Source organism: Chiloscyllium plagiosum, chromosome 37 (assembly GCF_004010195.1).
Source record: "Chiloscyllium plagiosum isolate BGI_BamShark_2017 chromosome 37, ASM401019v2, whole genome shotgun sequence".
NCBI lineage: Eukaryota > Metazoa > Chordata > Chondrichthyes > Orectolobiformes > Hemiscylliidae > Chiloscyllium > Chiloscyllium plagiosum.
The window spans coordinates 24,340,732-24,365,310 of record NC_057746.1 but is presented as its reverse complement, the minus strand read 5'-3'; the positions used below and the strand labels follow the sequence as shown (position 1 = coordinate 24,365,310).

Below are 24,579 nucleotides of genomic sequence, written 5' to 3'. Positions count from 1 at the left end.
CATGAATAACTTTAAACAGCTTCTCTGTATGTCTGTGCACATGTGTATGTCTGTGTGTGTACACATATGTGTGAGAGAAAGGCAAATGTAAGCCCTATCTTCACCTTCCTCCCAGCTCTGTATGTACCCAGTCAGTCCCATGTGGACCTGCTTCCTCCTTTTAAGGGGGAGGATGCTTAAAGCACATGCCTCACCCACGTGAATGTAGCATGCCAACTTTTTTTATTGATTTTCGGGATGTGGGGTGAGCCAGCATTTATTGCCCTTGAGAAGGTGAGGGTGAGCTGCCTTCTTGAACCACTGCAGTCCACATGTTCCATGTAGACCCACAATGCATTAGGCAGGGAATACGAGGATTTTGATACCTAAACTAGCAACATGGTGGCTCAGTGGTTAGCACTGCAGCCTCATAGCACCAGGGACCCGGTTTTGATTCCACCCTCGGGCAACCGTCTGGTGTGTGGAGTTTTCACATTCTCCCTGTATCTCCGTGGGTTTCCTCCCACAGTTCAAAGATGTGCAGGTTAGATGGATTGGCTGTGCTAAGTTGCCCATAGTGACCAGGGATGTGTAGGCTGGTTGGGATCAGTTCATGGCAAATGCAGGGTTACGGGAGAGGGGGGGGAGGTGAGGGGGGTGGCGGGATGGTCTTCGGAGGGTCGGTATGGACTTGATGGGCTGAATGGCCTGCTTCCATGTTTTAGGGATTCTGACCTGCAGATCCCTTTAACTGCAGCACCCTTCAGAAATCAGAAAGAGTCTGTACACTCCTGTACCTCAGATGTTGATACTGTTGAAGGTAAGTCTGCTGACCCTCCCTTGTTCTCTTCTCTCCTGTAGGCTCTGCTGTTCACACTGTTGATGTTCTCTGGCCTGAGGAGCGTGGGCTTGAGACTGTTCTCCATGGCGACTGAAACCTACGTGTCTGGGACCCACTCTGCGGCCTTCATTACCTGCCCCAACATGGAGGTTGCTAAAGACATTGCACGGTGAGACTGACTGTCTACGGCTTTCCAGTTTTTGCGCATGAGTCTGTGCTTAGGGCCATACAGCTGGTTTTAAACACTTTCACCCCTGCCCTCATCCCAACCACTGCTATTACACAAGTAACGTTGTAGATTCATCCCGCATGGGAGACCATTTAGTCCATCTTAGATGTGCCAGCTTTAAGATAAAACTATATGACTGGTCGCACTCTCATAATCTTTTGAGGTGGGGCCGGCAGTTTTTCTCCCCTCAGTCGGCACGGTGACTCAGTTGTTAACACTGCTGTCTCACGGTGCTAGGGTTTGATTCCACCCTCGGGCGACTGTCTGTGTGGAGTTTGCACCTTCTCCCCTCACCTGCGTGGGTTTCCTCCAGGTGCTCTGGTTTCCTCCCACATTCCAAAGATGTGCAGGTTAGAAGGATTAAAGGGGATGGACTGTGGGAGCAGGGTCTGGGTGGGATGCTTTTCAGAGAGTCTGTGAACACTTGATGGGCCGAATGGCTTGTTTCTCCGCACTGTAGGCTATCTATGATTCTGTGACCATTCTTCCAATTTCCTTTCGGAAGTTACCACTGAATGCACTTTCACTGCTCTTTCAGTCAGTGCATTCCAGGTCACAGCAACTCACTGCACATTTTTTGTTTGTCTCATGTGCAGTTATAACTTTCTGCCTTGCGTTCAACAAACCAGTATTACAAAGATACTGTTTGCGGTTCGCCATTTCATCCTGCTACGATGCAGTAGCAGCATGGAGTGGTACTCTCCATGCAAGATTAAACCATCAAACCAAAATAAAATGTTCTACTTACCTCTAAAATTAGTTCCTCTGAAATTAGTAATTGGTATACAAGTTTCAGTGCTGGCATGATGCCAGGTATCTAGGCGATACGTCCCAGTGGCTGGCGGATCGTATGAAACAGCAAGTGATTGCATCAGGCAGAGCACTTACTATATTCAACCAGCCTGTGCTTGCAAATCATGGAGCTCAGTGTCCAACATTAAATGTGATTCAGCAAATCAGGAAAAGCACTTACTCAACAATCCAGGTTGTGCTAAAAATTATACTAACAATCAATTTTAAGATTAATGTAGCCCGTGTACGCCTGCTAGAAGTTGCACATATTCACATCCAGGGGCCTTGGTCTTTGCAAACAGGAAGCCTGTGTCTCGGCCTTGCTCCTTGGCGAACTGAATAAAAACAGAAGGAGCCCTTTCATGGGGACTCTGCGTGGCGATACCTTGTTCAGTCAGTGTCAACTTGCTTGGTTTGAATGTAAATAAAAATTTGGATTACCTTGTTTTACTGACATGCTCCATGGTGATACCTTTACCTATCACAGACCACTTTCCAACCAATCAACCCCCTCTTCTTGTGCACTTGTACAGGTCGTTCTGGTTTAACACGCGCTTCATTAACACGAATTGGCTATAACGTGATTGATGAATTGTGGACGCTGTTCGGATAACGCAAACTTTCTGCTGATTGGGTATAGCAATTTTCTATAGTGGTTTTCTGTTGCGCAGCGTTGCAGAGGAGTCCAACTGTCACATTATAGCACAATGACCTGTAATTGTTGTTCCCTTTGAGATCTGGTATTCTTGTGATGATGATGTGACGAGTGCGAGATGAAAAACTTCAACAACTTTTTTTTTTCCATCTGTCCCCCCCACCCCCCAACTCTCAAGCAACCATTTAACCCCTACTCCCTTTTTAACTCTAATATGTAACCTAATTTTTCCCGACTTTTGAACTCTGTACGTCTCTGTCGGCCATCTTATCAATAGCACCTTACAGAATCCTTTGGTCCTCGGAATTAATCTCTATGGCTGCTAGTTTAGAATTACCTGCATCTTTGGAGACACTTCACTCCCTCCAGGCCTGGATCCAGACTGCTGAGATGTTGAGTTAGTCCAGACAGAATCCTCGACGTCACAATTGCCTATTTTCTTCTGAGAAAGTAACTGTGTCTCCTGCTCTCCATTTCTTTTCTCAGATCCTCTTTTAAAACCAGATTTGCCCCCACCCCAGCACCCCCGTTCCCGACTCTCCGATTCCGTGTTGTTTCTAGGGCTTGCTATGGGAAGTTTCGCTGCCGCACGTGAAGCAGATACCCTTCAAAAGTACGCTGCTTGTCTTGGAGCACTTTGCAACACTACACTCCCCACCCAAAAACCGAGACTCATTGTACCACATAAATAAATCCTGTCTTTTATCGGACTTCATATCATACTTTGCAAAGTACGACAGAGAATTGCAACCATGGGGCCTGCAGCATTGTAAACATGAGTCTCCTGCGAACATCAAAAATAGCCAGGAGTAGGCCATTCGGCCCTTCCAGCTGCCTGCTCCATCATTCCATATGATCATGGCTGATCATCCTCTTCCTGTTTTCTCCACATATCCTTCTATCACCTCAAATATAAGAACTATATCTAGTTCCTTGTTGAAAACATCCCATGTTTTGGCTTCAACTGATTTCTGCGGTGTAGTGAATTCCACAGGCTCGCCAATCTGTGTCTCTTCATTTCAAACCTGAATGGCCTATCCCCTCTCCTTGAACTGTGACACCCCCCCCCCCCCGATTCCGAACTCCCTGATCACCCCTCCCTGTGTTTACCCATGTCTAGTCCTTTTGGAATTTTATAGGTTTCTATGGGTCTCCCATTTATTCTTCTCAGCCCTTTTATTTTTAAAGCATTGCGATTGCTTGGCAAGACAAAAATACGGCCAGTTTAGAAATAAACCATTAACTTATTCAGTCAAGCAAGCCCTTTTGATCCCATCACAAATCCCATTACAAATTGAACTTGGAGCAATTGACTGAAGTAATTCACACTTTGCGGTACACAATGAACATTGACATTCCTTGCTCTGTTTGATTCCTCAGGGGTGTTGTACAGAAGAAGCTGGCTGCCTGCGTGAACATTGTGCCACAGATAACTTCCGTGTACGTGAGTCTTTTCATCCAGGTGGGCGGATGTTACGGGCGGAAAGATGTCGTCGGATTCAGTCTGCGTTCAGCACTTTTTGGCCGCGGGGTGAAATGACCTTTAATCCCATTTACCTCCCACTATCCCTATGACCCCACTTCTTTCATCCATTTACCCAATCTAACCTTGAATGACCATCAGGCATCCACTCACAGCCCTGAGACAAGTAATCGGTCAATCCATTTTAACAGCGTTGCTTCACAGGTGGACATTTGCCAGCAGATTAATAGAACTCCCTTGCAGCAAGATCATTTCACCTTATGCAGCCAAGAGGTGTGAACGTTGCCAGTAAGACTGGCGTGAGTTATCTATCCCTGACTGTCCTCGAGAATGTAACAGTGAGCTGCTCTCATCACCCACTACAGTCTGTGGGGCACAGTGCTCCCACAGTGCTGTTAAACAAGTCCTGTCAAGATACTGTACCTTGACTGTAGATCAGTAGCATGGTGGTTGTGGACCAGAGACCTAACCAAACAATGGGAGCCATGGGTTTAGAATCCCTCCAAGGCAGTTGGGTGAATTTAAATTCAATTCGTTGGGTTAATTTTGAATAAAAAGCTAATCTCAATAATAGTGACTGTGAAACCACTGGGCATCGCAAAAAATTCGTTCTCTGATGTTATTTTGATGATGGAATCTTCTCAGTCTTCACATGTGACTCCAGACCCACAGCAGTGGGGGGGGTCTCTTAACTACCTAGAACTGTAGCAAGACACTGAGTTGCATTCTAGAAGGCATGGTGGCTCAGTGGTTATCTGTGCTGCCTCACAGTGCCAGGGACTCAGGTTCAATTCCAGCCTGGGGCGACTGTGGGTTCATAGTCCCTTGAATGTAGTCACAGGTAGACAGGATAGTGAAGGGGGCATTTGGTATGCTTGTCTTTATTGGTCAGTGCATTGAGTACAGGAGTTGGGAGCTCATGTTGGGCCTGTACAAGACATTAGTTTGGCCACTTTTGGAATACTGCAATCAACTCTGGTCTCCCCGCTGTCAGCAGAGTGTTGTGAAGCAGGAAAGGGTTCAGAAAAGATTTACAAGAATTTTGCCAGGGTTAGAGGGTTTGTGCTACAGGGAGAGGCTTAATACACTGGGGCTGTTTTCCCTGGAAAGTTGGAGGTTGAGGGTTTTTTGAGGTTTATACAATCCTAAGGGCATGGGGGAGGGAGGGTTGCGGGGGGAAGAGCCAATGTTTTCCCCAGGGCAGAGGGATCCAAAACCAGAGGGCATAAGTTTAAAGTGAGATGGGAAAGATTTAAAAGGGATCTAAGTGCCAACGTCTTCACGCAGAAGGTGGTGCATATATGGAATGAGCTGCCAGAGGAAGTGATGGAGGCTGGTACAATTACAGCATTTAAAAGCCATCTGGATGGGTACATGAATAGGAAATGTTTAGAGAGATATGGGCTAAATGGTGGCAAATGAGACTCGCTTAATTTAACACAGAGAGTCAACGTGGACGAGTTGGACTGAAGGATCTGTTTCCGTGCTGTACATCTCTATAACTATGTGCCAGATTCAGAGGAGTTTACTGTTTCTTGTCATTGTCCCATTCCATCTTCTGGGAGCTTGCTGTGAGCAAATTGGCTGTCGTCTTCCCTGCATTACAAATGATTCATATTTCAAAAAGTACTTCAATAGTTGTCAAGAGCTTTGAGATATCCTCAAGTAGAGAAAGATGCTTCATAAATGTGATATTTTTTTCCATCGTGGGAATGGAAATTTTATTTGCATACATGTAAATTTAGTTGCATAATGTTTTAATTTTTTTAAATTTACCTCCAGATACGAATGGAAAGGAAACATTGAGGAAGACAGCGAAATTCTGCTTGTGAGTTTTCAGATTATAACACAATGTTTGACCAGATTGATAGCAATTGTGCATAATTACAGGGTCCTTATTGTGATATATTTCTATGGGCTTCACACAGGAAGTCAGATCTGAGTAAGCCAGAGGAAGCAAAGGGCTGCGGCAGACGGTATGGTCAGTGAGAGAGAGAACTTTGAAGATGTGCTGTAGGAACAGAGGTTTGGGGACAGAGAATGTAGGCCACTGACTTGCTATCCTTGGAGTTAAAGATATTGAAAGAAGAGTTAATAGAGGTGTAGAGATCATGCCATTGGAAGAAGAGTCGGTCATTCAGCCCCTCGAACCTGCTGTGCCATTGAAAATGATCATGGCTGATGATCCACTTCAGTGCCTTTTACTCACACTATCCCATAACTCTCTGAAAAAAATATTGTCAAGCCTCAAGTACTCTCCTCTGGGGTGGAGAGTTTCAGAGATTCACAACCCTCTGATTTAAAAACTAAAGTTTTGTTGTCTTGGAATTAAGTGGTATTCTTTTTTAAAATGTTTGCCCTAGTTCTAGACTCCCCAACCGTGGGAAGGTTACATTTCCCCTTTTTATCCCTTTGTGCATTTTGTAGGTTTCAATGAAATCGCCTCTCATTCTGCGAAACTTCAGGCCCAGTTGATCCATCCTCTCTTGATCGAACAGTTCTGGGACCAAAACTGCTGGACCTTAGTTGCATTCCCTCTCTGGCAGTTGTATCTTTCCTGAGACCAAAACTGCACGTAACTAAAATCCTGCACAGGTTTCAATAAAGGTAGACCAAAGAAACAATGCTGCTTTCAGCTGATGGTACAGGGACAAAGGGTGTTAGGTCAGAAATGCAGGGGAACAGTACAGTGTGTTACAGGCCCTTCGGCCCTGATGTTGTGCTGGCCTTTTATCCTACTCTGAGATTAGTCGAGAGCGTGGTGCTGGAAAAGCACAGCAGGTCAGGCAGCATCCGAGGAGCAGGAAAATTGACATTTCGGGCATAAGCCCTTCGTCAGGAGTCCCTTGTAGAGAGAGATGGGGAACTTCTTCAAGGTAGGCATCCTTGGAAAGCGGTTTCACAGTAGCTTTAAAATCAACAAAGTGAGGACTGCAGATGCTGGAGATCACAGTTGAGAGTGTGGTGCTGGAAAAGCACAGCAGGTCAGGCAGCATCCGAGGACCAGGAGAGTCGATGTTTCGAGCATAAGCCCTCTTCTGAGTCAAACTAACCTACATACCCTTCAACTTACTATCATCCATGTGCCTATGTGCGTTGCTTAAATGTCCCTAATGTATGTATCTAATGTAAAAAACCTTTTCTATGCCATGTGTGCTAATAACCTAGAAGTCACGCGAACACGGTTCGTAGAAGCAGAGATGATCAGTGATTTCAAAAAGCACTTGAGAGAAATATACTTGCAGGACTACGGGGATAGAGAGGACTGTTCTAGTGACAACATGAGCTTGTCAGGCCACACGGCCTCCTGCTGTACTATAATGACTGTAGTTCTGATAACTGAAGGCACAGCGGGCGGTGAGAGGACAGAGAGACGAAGGCCGGAGAAGCTGAGGCAAGTCCACTGTAGCTGGTAAAGTACATGAGTTGTGAAGAGACCTCCCTGCCCAGAGAGCACGGTGATAAGGTGGAGTCCTGTCTCACAGGGTGTGGTTAAAGTGAGTCGTATAGTTGCTGTAAGGGAAAGCTGGGCAAATAGATGAAGGTGAAGGAAATAGAGGGATGTAGTGATTGAGTTGGGTGAGGAAAGATCGGAGTTCTCTTAAACTCTGGCTTGGTTGAATGGTCTGTTTCTGTGCTGGAGTTTTTATTTTATAACTATCTGTTCAGCAGGTGAACAAAAATGAAAGCTCGAGTCAATCGTCTGCGTATTCTGACATATTCAGCAGGGGAGGGAATACAGGGATATAATTACTCGAGACCAGGCAGGTGTTCACTGAGAAGCATGATTGCAATTTTACATATTGTGGCGAGTCAGGCACAAGATTCGGTCTCTTATCGTCCTGCAGTTGTGTTCTGTCGAAAGCGGTGATCAAAATCTGCTGAAGTTCAGCTTGTTGAGTGTCAGGCCAGCTCTGGCGATGCGTTTCTTACTTTTATTTTCTTTCTTTTTGACACGGAGTGGTGTACCTTTGGGCCACAGGTGAAACTGGAAATCTTCGGTTCAGCAATTGCAGTGATAGCATTTCAGAGCGATCAAATTAATCGGGTGGAAAACGTTGACGGAAACCACAGCAGACAGACTGACTGGAGGTGTGAAAGTAGAACTTGCTATATGAGCAGGCCATTTAATCCAACTGCTCTATGCAAGCTCCCCATAGCAATCTTCTGTCCCTCTTTATTTCACTTATCCTCCCTTTCCTTTCTCCCTCATGCACATGTCTAGCTTTCTCTTAAATGCTGTTGATCTCAGTTGCTCTGTGTAGCTGCACTTTCCATATTTTAACCTCTTTGGACTGTGGGACTTTCTTTTAAGAATTCACTGTTGGATTCATTGGTGACTACTGTATATTTATGACACCACCTTCTTCCCCAGGCTTTCTTCCTTGCAACCTGTGAAAGCAATATCAAGCCCCCTTTATAATTTTAAAGAGCTTCATTGTGTTCCCATCTCTGCCTGGAAAGAGGTTTCAGGTAGAATCGGATACTGACTAAGAATTAACCCTTAAGGTTTCATTTCTGTGCACTGCCCAGAAGTGTCACAGACCTGGAGCAGTCATGCAGTCTCTCTGTCATTTTCTTTTTCCCTCCCCCGGCACGCGACCAGACCCACTGAACATTTTCAGCATTTCCCAGTTTTATTTCCGATTTCCAGCCTTGGCAGTAGTTTCAATCTGTCAGAAAATTCTCCTAGCAGGAGTTAACGTGCGTTTTCAGAGGAAATAAATTGAGTGGAGATTACTCCACAGGGTTTGAGTTTCTGAAAGACATGTCCATAAAGACACTTACCAATTTTTATAGATGCACCATAGAAAGCATTCTATCAGGATGCATCACAGCTTGGTACAGGAACTGCTGTGCCCAGGACCATAAGAAACTACAGAGAGTTGTGAACGCAGCTCAGTCCATCACACAAACCAACTCTCCGTCCATTGACTCCATCGACCCGTCTCGCTGCCTCGGGAAGGCAGACAACATCATCAAAGACCCCTTGCCACCCCGGTTACAATCTCTTCCAATCTCTTCTCATGCAGGAGATACAAAAGCTGAAACACACGTACCAACAGATTCAAGAACAGCTTCTTCCCTGCCGTTATTAGACATCTGAATGAACCTTTCAAACTTCAGACTTAATGTTGACCTCACTCTTTGTGCACCTTCTCTGCAGCTGGAACATTGTATTCATTGCTTGTTGTATTAATCTGATGCATTTTGTATGCAGAACATGCAAAACAACACTTTTCACTGTACATGTGACAAATCATGAAACAAGCGGTGATGTTACCTGGTTAGCCAGTGTATTAACTTTAGTTGCTCCAAGGCTATCACCTTCTGTTGTAAACTTCCTTTCATTAGGGTTAGCTCCCTGACTAATATTGGTAGTATTTGGTCACATTCAGTTATGAGAGATACAGTCATCCGCTGCCATAATTTCCATTGTAAAATTGAGACTTGGCCTGAACTACTCGGCTGGGGGGGGAGGGGGAGTGGGAGAATCATGCCAGTACTGAGTCGTGGCAACAGCAGGGAATCATTCTTGGGACACCCCTAACAATAGTGGTTGGACCTGTTATCTTAAACGTACATGCTGCATCTCATCGACAATGCGTGGTGCCTTAACCACTTTCATCCCACAGCCAGTTCAGCCGTGATCTTACAGAAAGGCAGGGGGAGCTCAAAGGGCTGAATGGCATACTCCAGCTCCTAGTTCTCCATGTGTGCCTGCAGAACGTAATGAGTGTTGGCTCTTTGAGGAGTGGAGTTGACCAGGCACACTCGGAATTGAAGGCAGAGACAGACAGGGGAAGGATCGACTGAGTTGGGGTTGGGGGGTTGCGGGTGGTGGTTTAAAGTGTGACACTGGGTGGGAATGCTCCCTGACTTCAGCAGCATTGAAGATTGGTCATGTGTCGTGTTAGGGAATGGCATATTCTAATCTGGCTGGTTAGCCCTCCCTGCTCAAGATCAGTTACCAGTCCCCCAAAGACTATTAGTCCTTCACTCCTCTCATGGCAGAGTCTTGGACCAGAGGGGCACAGACTCAGGATAAAGGGACACCAATTTCAGGGAGACGAGGAGGAATTTCTTCTCTGAGGGTTGTGGATCTTTGGAATTCCCTGCTGCAGACAGGGCTGTGGGGACAGAGCCCTTGTGTATATTTAAGGCTGAGAGAAACACATTCCTGACCATTCTGGGAATCAAGGGTTACCGGGAAAGGGCAGGAAAGTGGACGTGAGGGATGTCAGATCAGTCACGATCCTATTGAATGGCTGAAGCAGGCTCGAGGGGCCGAATGGCCCACTCCTGTTTCAGGTGGCCTTAGGATCTTAGCGTAGTGCAGGACTTCACCACTTCTGTGAGAGCAGAAAACGCAAGGCAGACATAAGGGAGCAGACACAAGGGAGCAGATACATCTGTGCCCTCACACCGCAGATGAGGGAGTGTGTTCCCAGCAATTCTCACCCCTGTTTAAACAGAGATTCCCAGCAGCCGCAGTACTTTGGACTGCTGTCCTGTTGATGGTTTGTCATTGATTTGAGTTTTCTGGGCATTCTGAAATGTTTGAGCCAGACACGTGACTCCTTTGACTTTGCCGTACCGCACGGTGTCAGGCCAAGTACAGCTCGGTTCTACTTAAACGCAGCGTAGCAGAGGCCCAACACGGACCTGTCCCATCACGTAGGAGACCCCCCCCCCTCCCCCACCCCAGGTTTGATGTGAAGGCTCCTGCTGTGACTAATCTCTAGCATGACGGACTCCTACTTCAGATGGCACCTGGTCAGATCGCAAGGACATCATCTGTCACTCCTGTGGGCTGGGAGGGAGGTGGGGAGGGCGTTTAGACAATGAATCATTTCGCAGCGTTTGTGGCACCGTCTGTTTGCTCGCCAGCAAAAGACAGAGAGAAATTGCATTTCTGTAGCGTCTCAGGTCATATCCCCAAAGGTCTTCTCGAGGCAAGTGAGTTGCAGGCGCTGTTCTATTGGAGGGAACGCGAGGTTGAGATTGATGCCCGGGAAGCAGTGCAGTAATGACCAGATAGTTTGTCTCCATTGGTATCGAGTGTCGGAGATCTGCTTCTGTGTCATTGGTCAGCGTTGTGTGCTGGTGCTGGCAGGCCTGGCTGCTGTATTTGCAGCGTGCGTATGGGGAGGTTGCCACTGTCTCACAGTCCTTCCTCATGGATACATCACTGGGTCAAAATCTTGCACGCTCTTGCCAGGAGCACTATGGGATTCCCTCCAACGAGTGATTCAAAAAGCAGGGGCAACCGAGGATGGTTAATAAATGCTGGTCTTACCATCGACAGCTGCATGCTGTGAAATAATTTTTAAATAGAATGCTCTTTGGTGGGGGGTGGGTATTTTGGGTGTTCTGGCTGTGCAGTGATAATTTCCCTACCTCTGGATCAGCAAAGCCAAGTTCAAGTCCCACCTAGAATCCCTACAGCGTGGAAGCAGGCCATTCATCCATCGAGTCCGCATAGACCCTCCAAAGAGCATCCCATCCTTCCTGGGTCGACCCTCCTGCCCTATCCTTGTAACCCTGCATTTCCCATGGCTAACCCACCTACCCTCCACAGCTCTGGACACTGTGAGGCAATTCAGCACAGACAATCCACCCAACCTGCACATCTTTGGGCTGCACCTGCTCTGAAGGTGTTTAATAACGTCTCTGAACAACTTGATTGAAAAAAAAGCAAAGTGGGCGGCACAGTGGCACAGTGGTTAGCACTGCTGCCTCACAGCGCCAGAAACCCGGGTTCAATTCCCGCCTCAGGCGACTGACTGTGTGGAGTTTGCACATTCTCTCCGTGTCTGCGTGGGTTTCCTCCGGGTGCTCCGGTTTCCTCCCACAGTCCAAAGATGTGCAGGTCAGGTGAATAGGCCATATTAAACTACCCATAGTGTTAGGTAAGGGATAAATGTAGGGGCATGGGTGGGTTGCGCTTCGGCGGGTCGGTGTGGACTTGTTGGGCAGAAGGGCCTGTTTCCACACGGTAAGTAATGTAATGTAGTGTATAAAAAAGGAAAATGCTCTTTGGGGCATTGCATATCAGTCTTTTTAATTCACTTGTGAGATGTGGGCATCGTTTGTTGTGCCAGCATCTATTCCCCATCCCTAGTTGCCCTTGAGAAGGTGATGGTGAGCTGCCTTCTTGAACTGCTGCAGTCCCTCTGATGTCGGTAGACTTGCAAGGCCATTACAGAGGGAATTCCATGATTGTGAACCAGCCACACTGAAGGAACAGTGGTATATTTGCAAATCAGGGTGGTGAGTTACTTGGAGGGGAACTTGCAGGGGGTGACGTTCCCATGTGTTTGCTTTTCTTCTCCTTCTAGATGGAAGTGGGCAGGGGTTTGGAAGGTGCTGTCTTAAGTCCAATAGCAGAAAGCCTTGTAAAACCCTTGACCGATCTTCAGTCAGTGCAGAGCTGCCTTCAGGCTGATCTGGGCTGGCCAAGCAGAATAAATCCTGTGATTTGTAGTGAAATTTGGAGCACTGACACCTGAGCCATAAAGGTATAGTGAAGTTAAAAATCGGAATAATTAGTAGGGTTCATTTCCGTTGATTGCCATTTTTAGCATTTTTGTCAGTGCATTTACATAAGTTCTCACTTGTGCTGTGTTGCTTTTATGTACAGAGTATGCAGGCAAGTGGCTTGGTTAAAGACAGCAAAGGGAGGAACCTTTTCAGAGCAGTTTGAAGTACGCTGTTAAAGAAATAGCACATGTGAAGGCATGTGTACGGTCAGGGAAGGCTGCAAGCTTTCTCACAAAGCTTAATAAGCTTTGGGTAACTAGTTATCCAGGATGTCCTTTGAGGCTGGGCAGAGAGTGAAGGGATTACAACAGATGGAGATGTGTGTAAGAGCTGAGAGATTAATCTGAACCCCTTATGCAGTCATACAGCAGGGAAACAGACCTTTCAGTCCACGCCGACCAGATGTCCCAAACTAAACTAGTCCCATTTGCCAGCATTTGGCCCAAACCACTCTCAGTCTTTCCAATTCATGTACTTTCGAAGTGTCTTTTAAATGTTGTTAGCTGTACCTGTCTCTACCATTAACTATATTCAATGATCCAGCCTCCTCCTCTTGCTGGGGAAGAGAATTCCAAAGAGGCAAATCATCGGAGAAAAGGAATTCTCCCTCATCTCCATCTCAGATATGAGGCCCCTTCTTTTCAAATTGTTCCAGATTCTTCCACACGGGGAAACATCCTCTCAGCAACCACTCTGTCGTGTCACCTCTAAAGCTTCTAAGTTTCGATCGTGTGGTAATGTCTAGTAACGCTGACCCAGGGGGACATGAGTTTGAATCATACCACCCTACCAATAAAATGCCAGCCTGATGTACCTGTGAAACCACAGTCAATTGATGTTAAAAACCCATCTGGTTCACTACTGTCCTTTAGGAAAGGAAAACTACCATCTTTATCCGGTCTGGCCTGCCCACACTAAATGATTGACTCTTAACTGCCCCTTTAGGAGTGGTTAGTAAATGCTGCCCAGGGTTGCCCACATCCCATGATCAAAGATGGGAGAGCAGCCGTGAAGGGCTCTGGTGTCATATTCCGCTCTGGCGTCATAGAGATATACAGCACGGAAATAGACCCTTCGGTCGAACTCGTCCATACCAACCAGATATTCTAAATTAATCTCGTCCCACTTGCCAGCACTTGGCCCATATCCCTCTAAACCCTTCCAATTCATATACCCATCCCGATGCCTTTTAAATGCTGTAATTGTACCAGCCTCCACCACTTCCTCTGGCAGCTCATTCGATATGCACACCACCCTCTGCGTGACAAAGCTACCCCTTAGGTCCCTTTTATATCTTTCCCCTCTCACCGTAAACCTATGCCCTCTAGTTCTGGACTCGCCCACCTGGAGAAAAGACCTTGTCTATTTATCCTACCTATGCCCCTCGTGATTTTATAAACCTCTGTAAGGCCACCCCTCAGCCTCCGACGCTCCAGGGAAAACAGCCCCAGCCTGTTCAGCCTCGCCCTGTAGCTCAGATCCTCCAACCCTGGCAACATCCTTATACATTCTTTCCGAACCCTTTCAAGTTTCACAACAACTGCCTGCAGTTTCAGATTTTCACGGGCAGCATTTGTTGGAAGCAAAAATTAAAAATACAACAGTGCAAGTACTGGAAATATGACATAAAAACAGATGGTGCTGGAAATGCACAGCAGGCCACTCAGCACTTGCAAAGCGAAGATTTGGGTTATTGATTTGTGCATATGTTGTTCATCAGCCTGCAGGTTATTGAGCCCAGTGTCCTCTCAATGTTATGTCTACCTCCGATCCTTTGTCCTTTTTTCCATCTTCTCGAGTTTCACTTCAATCAGTGTTTTCTTGGTAAAGGATTGCACCGTGAGCCATTACCCTAGCCTTTTTCCATGCTTCCTAAATGAGCTTTCCGTCATTTTCTGATCTTCCAACGGATTGAAGACCATGAGACATAGGAGTGGAAGTAAGGCCATTCGGCACATCGTGTCCACTCCACCATTCACTTGTGGCTAATGGGCATTTCAACTCCACTTATGACACCTTTCGACACGTTTGCAACAGCTTGCATTTCTGTAGCTCCCTTAACGCAACGAAATGTCCCAAGGGACTTCCCAGGCGCGTTAACAGTTTGACATTGGACCAAAAATGAGGGCAAAGGTTGATCAAAGAGGTAGATTCTGAGGGGTGTTTCAAAAGAGGAGGGAGAGGTGGGGGAGGCTTTGGGGAGGTCATTCCAGAGCTTACGACCTGGGCATGTGAAGGTGTTGCCATTAATCATGGTATGAATGGGATCATAAAATCCCCACAGTGTGGAAACAGACCCTTCAGCCCAACAAATCCCCATCGACCCTCCAAAGAGTAACCCACCCAGACCCATTCCCCTACCCTATTATCTTCCATTTACCCCTGACTAATGCACCTAGCCTACACATCCCTGAACACTGTTGGCAATTTAGTATGGCTAGTTCCCTAGCCTGCACATCTTTGGACTGTGGGAGGAAACCACACACAGACACGGGGAGAATGTGCAAACTCCACACAGTCAGTCGCCCGAGGCTGGAATCGAACCCAGGTCCTTGGCACTGTGAGGCAACAGTGCGAACCACTGAGCCACGGTGCTGCCCTAAAACCAGGGTCCTCAAGCAGCTAACATTGGAGGAAAGCTGATGTGGTAGTGGGTTTCAGAGCTGGAGTTGGTTACAGAGGTTTGAAGCCATGGAAGAGTTTAAAAGGAAGGCTGAGAATTTTGAAGTTGAGGTGTTGCCAGACTGCGATGTGGTACAGGTCAGTGAGGTTACGTAGTTCAGTGCAGACCAGGATACAGGCAGCAGAATTTTGCACATTATGTGTGGCTTCACCTGAAGAAGCCCACCCACTCCAGTTCTGTCAGATTTACATGCTTGCTCGAGGTGACAGCCGCAGCTGCTCACAAGAATATCATTTGCCACACTCGAGGAGAATGCATCCACAAAACAGAGACTGTCGAAACGTCGGTCCTGAGCTGCGGCCTGATGCTGAGTAGCATTGTGCATCTGGTGCGATTCTCCAGCTCTCCTGTTAAAACGGTCTGACTCAGAAGCAGCACCTGGGGTAGAAGTGCGTCCGTGTGTGTGTCTGTGACCTTTTATCTGCAGCAGGACAGCCTTTGTAAAGCGAGCACAAAGAACTACAGGTACCAGAAATGTGAACCAAAAACCATGATGGGGAGGTGCTGGTGTTTGACTAGGGTGGACAAAGTTAAACGTCACACAACACCAGGTTGTAGTGTAACAAGTTTATTTGGAAGTACTAGCTTTCACAGCACTGCTCCTTCGTCAGGTAGCTAGTGGGGCAGGATCATAGGACACAGAATCTATAGAACAAGAGTGTCATGCAACTGATACGATGTATTGAACTAACCTAGGTTGCTGTTCAGTCTTTTAGAGTGGATGCAGGTTTTGATTCATTAATATGTGAACAGAAACCAGAGAGTGCTGGAGAATCACGGCATCTGTGGAGAGAAAGCCAGAGTTAACCTTGCGACTCCAGTCACCCTTCATCAGAACTGAAGGGACAGGGTGAAATTGATGCTGAATCCCTTCAGAGTAGATGCTGCCAGGCCTGTCTTTCTCCAGTGCTCACGTTTTTGCTTGATAAAGTGAACAAGTTACACAGTCACACAGCCTGCAAACAGATCCTCGGTCCAACCGGTCTACGCCGACCACGTCCCCAAACTAAACTAGCCTGCACTTGCCCCCATATCCCTCCAAGCATTTCTTATTCATTTACTTACGGGCACATTGGGCAGCACGGTGGCTCAGTGGTTAGCACTGCTGCCTCACAGCACCAGGGTCCCAGGTTCGATTCTAGCCTCGGGCGACTGTCTGTGTGGAGTTTGCACATTCTCCCTGTGTCTGCGTGGGTTTCCTCCGGGTGCTCCGGTTTCCTCCCACAGTCCAAAGATGTGCAGGTCAGGTGAATTGGCCATGCTAAATTGCCCGTAGTGTTAGGTGCATTCGTCAGAGGGAAGTGGATCTGGGTGGGTTACTCTTCGGAGGGTCGATGTGAACTGGTTGGGCCGAAGGGCCTGTTTCCACACTGTAGTGAATCTAATCTAATCTAACCTTATGCAAATGTATTTTTAACGTTGTAACTATACCAGCATCCACTAGAAACTAGTTCCCTTGTAAAATACTGGCTGCCCATTACGACCCTGGCTATAATGTTTGACTGGGAAGCATGGTATTTGTGTGACACAGAAGTCTATTTGTGGTTCTTCTGTGGGGAAATTCAGCGAACGGAAAAGAAAGGAAAGGCTTGTATTAATGTTGCATTTCTCAAAGCTACCAAAGTGCTTTGCAGCTGAAGGAGCACCGTTGGAAAGCTGACTTGCAAGCCCCCCAACAAACAGCAATTATATAGTGATCGATAAGGTGTTAATCCTTGAGGGGGAATGTTAGTCAGGAGACTGGGGAGAACTGCACCTCCTCGTCACCGAACTAAGGTCTGTGGGATCATTTGCATCTGTTTGACAGACCCGTATCCATACGTGAAATTAATTGGCAAAGGGCCTTCCGAGGTTTGGAAGGGTTTCATCATAAATCTGTAGTCTAGCACAAGCACCAATTCCTGCCTTTCACGTCTGGACCCTTTCCCTGTCCAGAAGCCAGCATCTCACTGGTGAAAGCCCAGACTCTCTGGTTTTTTTCCTGATCAGCCTGTTCAGAGATCATAGAATCCTGACAGTATGGAAGCAGGCCCTTCGGTCCAATAAGTCCACCTGACCCTTCAGAGAGTGACCCACCCAGATCCATTCCCCTACTCAACATCCACGGTGGCACAGTGGTTTCCACTGCTGCCTCACAGCGCCAGAGACCCGGCTTCAATTCCCGCCTCAGGCAACTGTCTGTGCGGAGTTTGCACATTCTCCCCGTGTCTGCGTGGGTTTCCTCCCACAGCCCAAAAATGTGCAGGTTAGGTGAATTGGCCATGGGGTAAATGTAGGGGAATGGGTATGGATGGGTTGCTCTTTGGAGGGTTGTTGTGGACTTGTTGGGCCGAAGGGCCTGTTTCCACACTGTAAGTTATCTAATCCCTGAATACCATGGGCAATTTAGCATGCCCAATTCATCCTGACCTGCACATCTTTAGATTATGGGAGGATACCAGAGGAAACCCACGCAGCCACAGGGAGATTGTGCAAACTCCACACAGACAGGCGCCCGAGGCTGGAATAGAACCCAGGTCCCTGCTGCTGTGAGGCAGTAGTGCTAACCACAGTGCCACCCCAGACATGCCTCTGGAGCACGGTTGGTCTTGAACCCATCCCTCCTGTCTCCCCACAAAAGCCCTCAAACCCCAGCTCTTATAAACAAAACCCTACAAGGGACCTGCATTTCGAACACAGCACAGCATCCACCAGACCAGGCAAGTCACGTCTCACAGGAAGGATGGCCCCTCCAGCTACATTCACCCCCTCGGGATGTCCCTGCATGCCTTACAATCAGTGAAGTGTAGTCACCGTTGTGATATGGAAAACACTGCAGTCAGCTCTCGCGGTGCAGAGCCCCCCCCCCAACAAGGATAGTGTCCAGAATCTTTCTTTTAAAGTGATGGTGGGTAAATGTTGGAAAAGGCTGCTGCTGTTTTCAAAACAGCAACACTGGATTATGTTTTAATATCCTGAAAAAATAGAAGGGACCTTTAAGTGCCAACCAAAAGATGTACCTCTAACCATGAAAACCATCCTTCAGTTCTGCACTAGATGTCTCTGGATTAAGTGCTTTGATTTGATTTGATTTGTCACATGCGACGATAGACAGTGAAAAGTATTGCTTTGTGTGCTATCCAGACAAAGCATACCTTACATACGTACATCAGGGTAGTGCAACAGAGTGCGGAATACAGTGTTACAGCAACAGAGAGGGTGCAGAGAAAGATCAAATCTAATCTATGAGAGGTCTGTTCGTAAGTCTGATAACAGCATGGAAGAAGCTGTCCTTGCAATTCAATTTGTTGTATCTTCTGCTGGAAGAGGGTGAAACAGAGTAGAACCGGGGTGAGAGGGGTCTTTGATTATGTTGACTGCTTTCCCAAGGCAATGGGAAGTGTAGACGGAGTCAATGGATCTTGTGATATACTGGGCTGCGTTCGCAACTCCCTGTATGTTCTTGTGGTCTTGGGCAGAGCAGTTGCCATACTGAGCTGTGATTAATCTGCAAAGGATGCTTTCTGTGGTGCATCGATAAAAATCGTCAAGAGTCATGATGGACATGCCAAATTTCCTTAGCCTTCTGAGGCAGTAGAGGTGTGCTTTCTTGAACTGTAGCATTGACATGGATAGGCCAGGATAGATATTTACCCCAAGGAACTTGGAAGCGCTTGAGCACCTCCACCTCAGCACCATTGATACAGACAGCAGTGCGTCTTTCACTCAGCTTCCTGAGCTTGATGACCAGCTCCTTCATTTTATTGACATTGAGAGAGAGACTGTTTTCTTTACACCAGTGCTGTGGAGCTGGTTTCAAACTCGTGACCTTCTAAATTGGAGGCGAGGATGCTGACCACATAGATGTTAAGAGGTCATTTGTCCCAGACGATTGATTTCAGTGTCGAGTTTCTCAGGGCTGTTTCATACCGCGCAGATTTACTCCAGGAGAATTGAGTCAGAATTGCATTGCACTGGTTTGTTTCGATGCCCCTTAAGTACAGAGGGTTGAGGAAGGTGCAGTAATCCCTCAGTTTTGAACTGAAGTGCCTACTTTGTTTTTTCGCATTTAGGGATTAGAGTGGGTCTTAAACCCAGAACCTTGCGAGTCAGAGTTGTGCGAACTAACATCTGCTGCATGTCCTACACCTAGTGTCAGGCCCCACTTGGAATACTGCGAGCAATTTTGGATCTTGTATCTAAGGAAGGCTGTGTTGGCATTAGAGGGGGTCCAGAGGAGGTTCACAAGTATGATCGCAGGGATGAGGGGCTTGTCATCTGAGGAGCGGTTTGGTCTGTCCCTGATGGAGTTTAGAAGGCTGAGGGGGAATCTGATTGAAACGTGGAGAATACTAAGAGACCTGGTAGAGTGGATGCAGAGAAAGGCAGCACAGTGGCTCAGCAGCTCACACTGCTGCCTCATAACGCCAGGGACCCAGGTTCAATTCCAACCTCGGGCGATTGTCTATGTGCAGTTTGCATTTTCTCCCAGTGTATGTGGGTTTCTGCTGGGTACTCCAGTCTCTCCCCACGGTCAAAAGCTGTGCAGATTCAGTGGACTGGCCATAGATAGAACACAGAACAATACAGCACAGAACAGGCCCTTCAGCCCACGATGTTGTGCCGAACATTTGTCCTAGCTTAAGCACCTATCCATGTACCTATCCAATTGCCGCTTAAAGGTCACCAATGATTCTGACTCTGCCACTCCCACAGGCAGCGCATTCTATGCCCCCACCACTCTCTGGGTAAAGAACCTACCCCTGACATCCCCCCTATACCTTCCACCCTTCACCTTAAATTTATGTCCCCTTGTAACACTGTTGTACCCGGGGAAAAAGTCTCTGACTGTCTACTCTATCTATTCCCTTGATCATCTTATAAACCTCTATCAAGTCACCCCTCATCCTTCGCCGTTCCAATGAGAAAAGGCCTAGCACGCTCAACCTATCCTCGTACGATCTATTCTCCATTCCAGGCAGCATCCTGGTAAATCTCCTCTGCACCCTCTCCAAAGCTTCCACATCTTTCCTAAAGTGAGGCGACCAGAACTGCACACAGTACTCCAAATGTGGCCTTACCAAGGTCCTGTACAGCTGCAACATCACCTCACGACTCTTGAATTCAATCCCTCTGAACGCTAATACACCATATGTCTTCTTACAAGCTCTATCCACCTGAGTGGCAACTTTCAAAGTTATATTTCCTGGTAATGTGCAGGCTAGGTGGATTAGCCATGATTAATGTTGGGTTCCGGGGGAAAAGGATGGGGAGGCGGGTCTGGGTGTAATGCTCTTTGGAGGGTGAGTACAGACTTGATGGGCCTAATGGCGTCCATCTGCACTGTCGGGATTCAATGGGAGGCTCTGCCTGTATCCTCTGAAGTTGTATGATTCTGTAGGGCACTTCCACGAATGTACAACCTTAGAGTGAAGGGTCAGTCCTTTACAACTGAGATGAGAAGGAATTTCTTCAGCTGGAGGATGGTGAATCTGTGGAACTGATTGCGCAGAAGGCTGTGGTGGCCAAATCATTGAGTGTATTTAAGACAGAGATCGATAGGTTCTTGATTAGTTAGGGGATCAAGGGTTACATGGAGAAAGGTAGTAGAATGGGGTTGAGAAACATATCAGCCGCGATCAAATGGCCTAATTCTGCTTCTCTTACGAACCAGTCAGCACACCATAACATGTAGCTTTGGCAATGCTGGGTGAGGGATGGATTTTGGTCAGGACCAGGGAGGGGTGAGACACTTGTTTTAACAGCTTTAGTCCTGGGTTGCCAGCTGTCTGGCACCTCTGACAATGTAGCAGTGCCTCACCGCTGCACCTGATCGTAGACTGAAACCTCTGGATTAGACCTCTCCCCTCGTGACTCAGTGTCAGGAGAGAGTTAAACACTCAGCCAGACTGCCAGCTCACAAATAAAACATGAAGTGTGTGTGTGCCTCTTCAGAATAACAGTCGCTTTATTTGTCTTTTAATCAGATGGTTAAAACACGAAGCACCAAAGTTGGCGACTTAGCGGCGTACGTGCGGTAAGTGAGGGGACTGGGTTGGCCACAGACTTGGAATGGAGGAGGACAGAGAGGCCGGGTAGGCTGTAATCATCCATTTCCCTCATGCAGCCCATCAGGGTGATGGGCTGTTCCAACACAAGGCCAGGAGAAAGAGACAAAAAGTGTGTGGCGCTGCAAAAGCACAGCAGGTCAGGCAGCATCCGAGGAGCAGGAGAGTCGGCGTTTTGGGCATTCCAACTTGCTCCTTGGCTGCCCTGTTCCACACCGTTCATAACCTGGGTGGATGTGACTGTTCCCAAAACACAGCCTGACTGCCAGTTCAGTACTCGTTTAGGGCATTGTGCATGTCTGTTGCTGGCGATGGTATTTCTGTCTGGTGCTCAACCCTCCCCACTCTCCCCTCCCCCCCAAGTTGGTAGAAACATCGCATGTTAATATTGGCACGTGAATTTGTTACCTTTTAATTTTGAATGTGTTAATTTGAATGTGTTATTCAGTCAAGTGGCAGTCCAAGTGCTATATCCAATTGCTAGTATGACACAGCACAGGGTTAACCCCAGGAGGTTCAAGCCAAGGGTAGTTCGCAGAGACTTGTATTGTAATCCCTTTCATACAGAAGATTAAGGAATGAGTCATACGGCATGGAAGCAGACCCTTCAGTTCAATTCGTCCATGCCGACCAGATATCCTAAATTAATCTAGTCCCATTTGCCAGCTCTTGGCCCATATCCCTCTAAACCCTTCCTATTCATATACCCATCCAGGGGCCTTTTAAATGCTGTAATTGTATCAAAATCCTCTGGCAGCTCATTCCATACGCACACCACCCTCTGTGTGAAAAAGTTGTCCCTTGGGTTCCTTTTATGTACTTCCTCCTCTCACCTTAATCCTATGACCTCTCACAGGACTTTAGACTCCCCTACCTTGGGAGAAAAAGACCTTGGCTATTCACCCTATCCACGCCCCTCTTGATTTTATAAACCTCTGTAAGGTTACCCCTCAGCCTCCCCCTGTAGCTCAAACCCTCCAACATCCTTGTAAATGTTTCTGAACCCTTTCATGGATATGGGACATTGGTGAGACCACATCTATAATACTGTGCTCACTTTGTTACAGGAAGGATGTAAGTGGTTTACTAGATTAATCACTGGAATTGGGGGATTATTTTAGACAGGCTAGTCTTGTACCACAGAGTTTAGAATGTGAATTGAAGGTTTATTGAAAATTACGAGATCCTAGGGGTCTTGAGAGGTTGGATGTTCCCTCTTGAATGAGAATCAAGAACTAGGGGCCACCATTTTAAACCAGAGGGTCCTGAGCCTTGGGAATTCTTTACTCGGTTAAGTGGCAGAGGAGGAGCCCTTGACTAGCTTTAGGGCGATGATAGGTAAATTCTTGGTAATCCAGAGACTTAAAGGTTATCAGGGCAGGTAGGAATGTGGATTAGAGGTTGCAATTCTATCAGATCTGATTTTATTGAAGGCAGTGTGGGTCTGAGGGGCCGAATGGCCTTCTCCTACTGCTTGTTCAATGTTCTTTAAACCCCAGTAAATTTAGGTCTAACCTGGTCAACCCTTCCTTTTAGGGAGGCAGGTCCCTTTATCCCAGGTGTCAGCTGTGTGAACCTCCCCTGAACTAATTTCAATGAAAGCATACCTCTCTTGAGCTCAAGAGACCAAACTGTACACGGTACTCCAAGTGTGGACTCACCAATGCCACTTTCACACTCCTCCCAGCATGATGGCTCAGTGGTTAGCACTGCTCGGGGATCCAGGGACCCAGGTTTGATTCCAGCCTCGGGCAACTGTGTGGAACTTGCACATTCTCCCCGTGTCTGCGTGGGTTTCCATCCAATGTGCAGGTTAGTGTGGATTGGCCGTGCTAAATTGCCCATCGTGTCCAGCGATGTGCAAGCTCGGTAAATTGGCCATGGGTAAACACAGGGTTCCAGGGATAGGGTAGGGGATGGGACTGAGTGGGATGCTCCATGGGGGGGGGGGGGTCAGTGTGGACTCAATGGGCCGAATTGCCTGCTTCCACACTGTTGGCATTCTGTGATTCCAGTTGAAACTTTATTGCTGGAACAGCACAGCAGGTCAGGCAGCATCCAGGGAACAGGAGATTCGACGTTTCGGGCACAGGCCCTTCTTCAGGAAGAAGGGCCTGTGCCCGAAACGTCGAATCTCCTGTTCCCTGGATGCTGCCTGACCTGCTGTGCTGTTCCAGCAATAAAGTTTCAACTTTGATCTCCAGCATCTGCAGACCTCACTTTCTCCTCCATTCTGTGATTCCACCCAAGCTATAAAAGACCAAGGGCCGTAGAAATTTAGATCTCTTCCACAAAATGCTGGTGAGGTTGGTGTTGTAGGCGTGCAGTGGGAATGTTCAAATCCCGGATTGATGCATTTTCATTGGGTTCGAGACTTCCAAGTTCCACATGGGTAAATGAAGTTGGGGTGCAGGCCAACTTGATCTGGCTGAACGGCAAAGCAGGTACGATGGGCCGAACAGCCTCCTGTTCCCATGACTTGAATCCTTTCCAACACCTTAGAGCTGTCTACGGGTGACGTGCCGAGTGATGTTTCTCTGCTCCGTCTCCTCTCTCAGGTCGGTTCACCCTTATGACGTGGCGGAAGTTATCAGTGTGCCGATCGACCAGGGGAACCCACCGTACATGAAGTGGCTGAGCGAGGTGGTGCCGGAATAAAAGTCCTGAGCCCGTAGCCTGAGGGGAGAGAGAGAAAGAGAGAGAGACATCTTTCGAGAGCGGCTGCTCCCTTGAGTCCCGCGTTAGCTTTCATTTTTTGGTCCGCAAAGAGCTTTCTTCAGCAAATCTCTCCACTTTTCCTGCACTCGGCTCCCTGGTCTAATTCCTGCTTGCAGCTCACAGCCTGCCACAGCTACAAGGGCTTTTGTGTGTCTTACTGTCTTCTCACTTTCGGGTGAGGAGACACTTGTGGCAAAGGCTGTCACCTATAAGGGAACACTTGGTCTGGTCACTGCAATGAAGGATGTGCAATGTGCTTCAGAGTATCATGTTAAATATCACATGTGTGAACTTCACTAACAATGACCAGGGTATTCCCTTTGTTAACTTCTAATTAAAATTTTGATCAGATTTATTCCTCTTCTCGTATTGGTTTGCAATTTTTCATTGTGTGTAAAAAAACTAAAAGAAACGTGGATGTCATAAATCAGAAACAAAAACCAGAGGTTGCTGGAAATGCTCAGCAGATCTGTCAGTGTCCATGAAGAGAAATCAGAGTTAACGTTTTGGGTCCAGTGACCAGTGTCCTGAGGAAGGGTTGCTGGAACTGCCGAAATGTTAACTCTGGTTTCTCTTGACAGATGCACCAGACCTGCTGAGCTTTTCCA

The 24,579-nt window shown here is 47.3% G+C and overlaps 1 protein-coding gene across 1 annotated transcript in view; it reads left to right on the top strand.

Annotated features, from left to right (window-relative positions):
- Positions 1-24,326, top strand: part of LOC122541386 (protein CutA homolog) — a 30,254-nt gene extending 5,928 nt beyond the window's left edge. Inside the window, exons 2-6 of the mRNA XM_043678115.1 lie at positions 841-989; positions 3,877-3,936; positions 5,762-5,807; positions 21,173-21,222; positions 23,812-24,326. Coding sequence (XP_043534050.1) covers positions 841-989; positions 3,877-3,936; positions 5,762-5,807; positions 21,173-21,222; positions 23,812-23,911 — 405 coding nt within the window. The 3' untranslated portion in view covers positions 23,912-24,326. The remainder of the gene's footprint in view (positions 1-840; positions 990-3,876; positions 3,937-5,761; positions 5,808-21,172; positions 21,223-23,811) is intronic.
- The last annotated feature ends 253 nt before the right edge of the window (positions 24,327-24,579 follow it).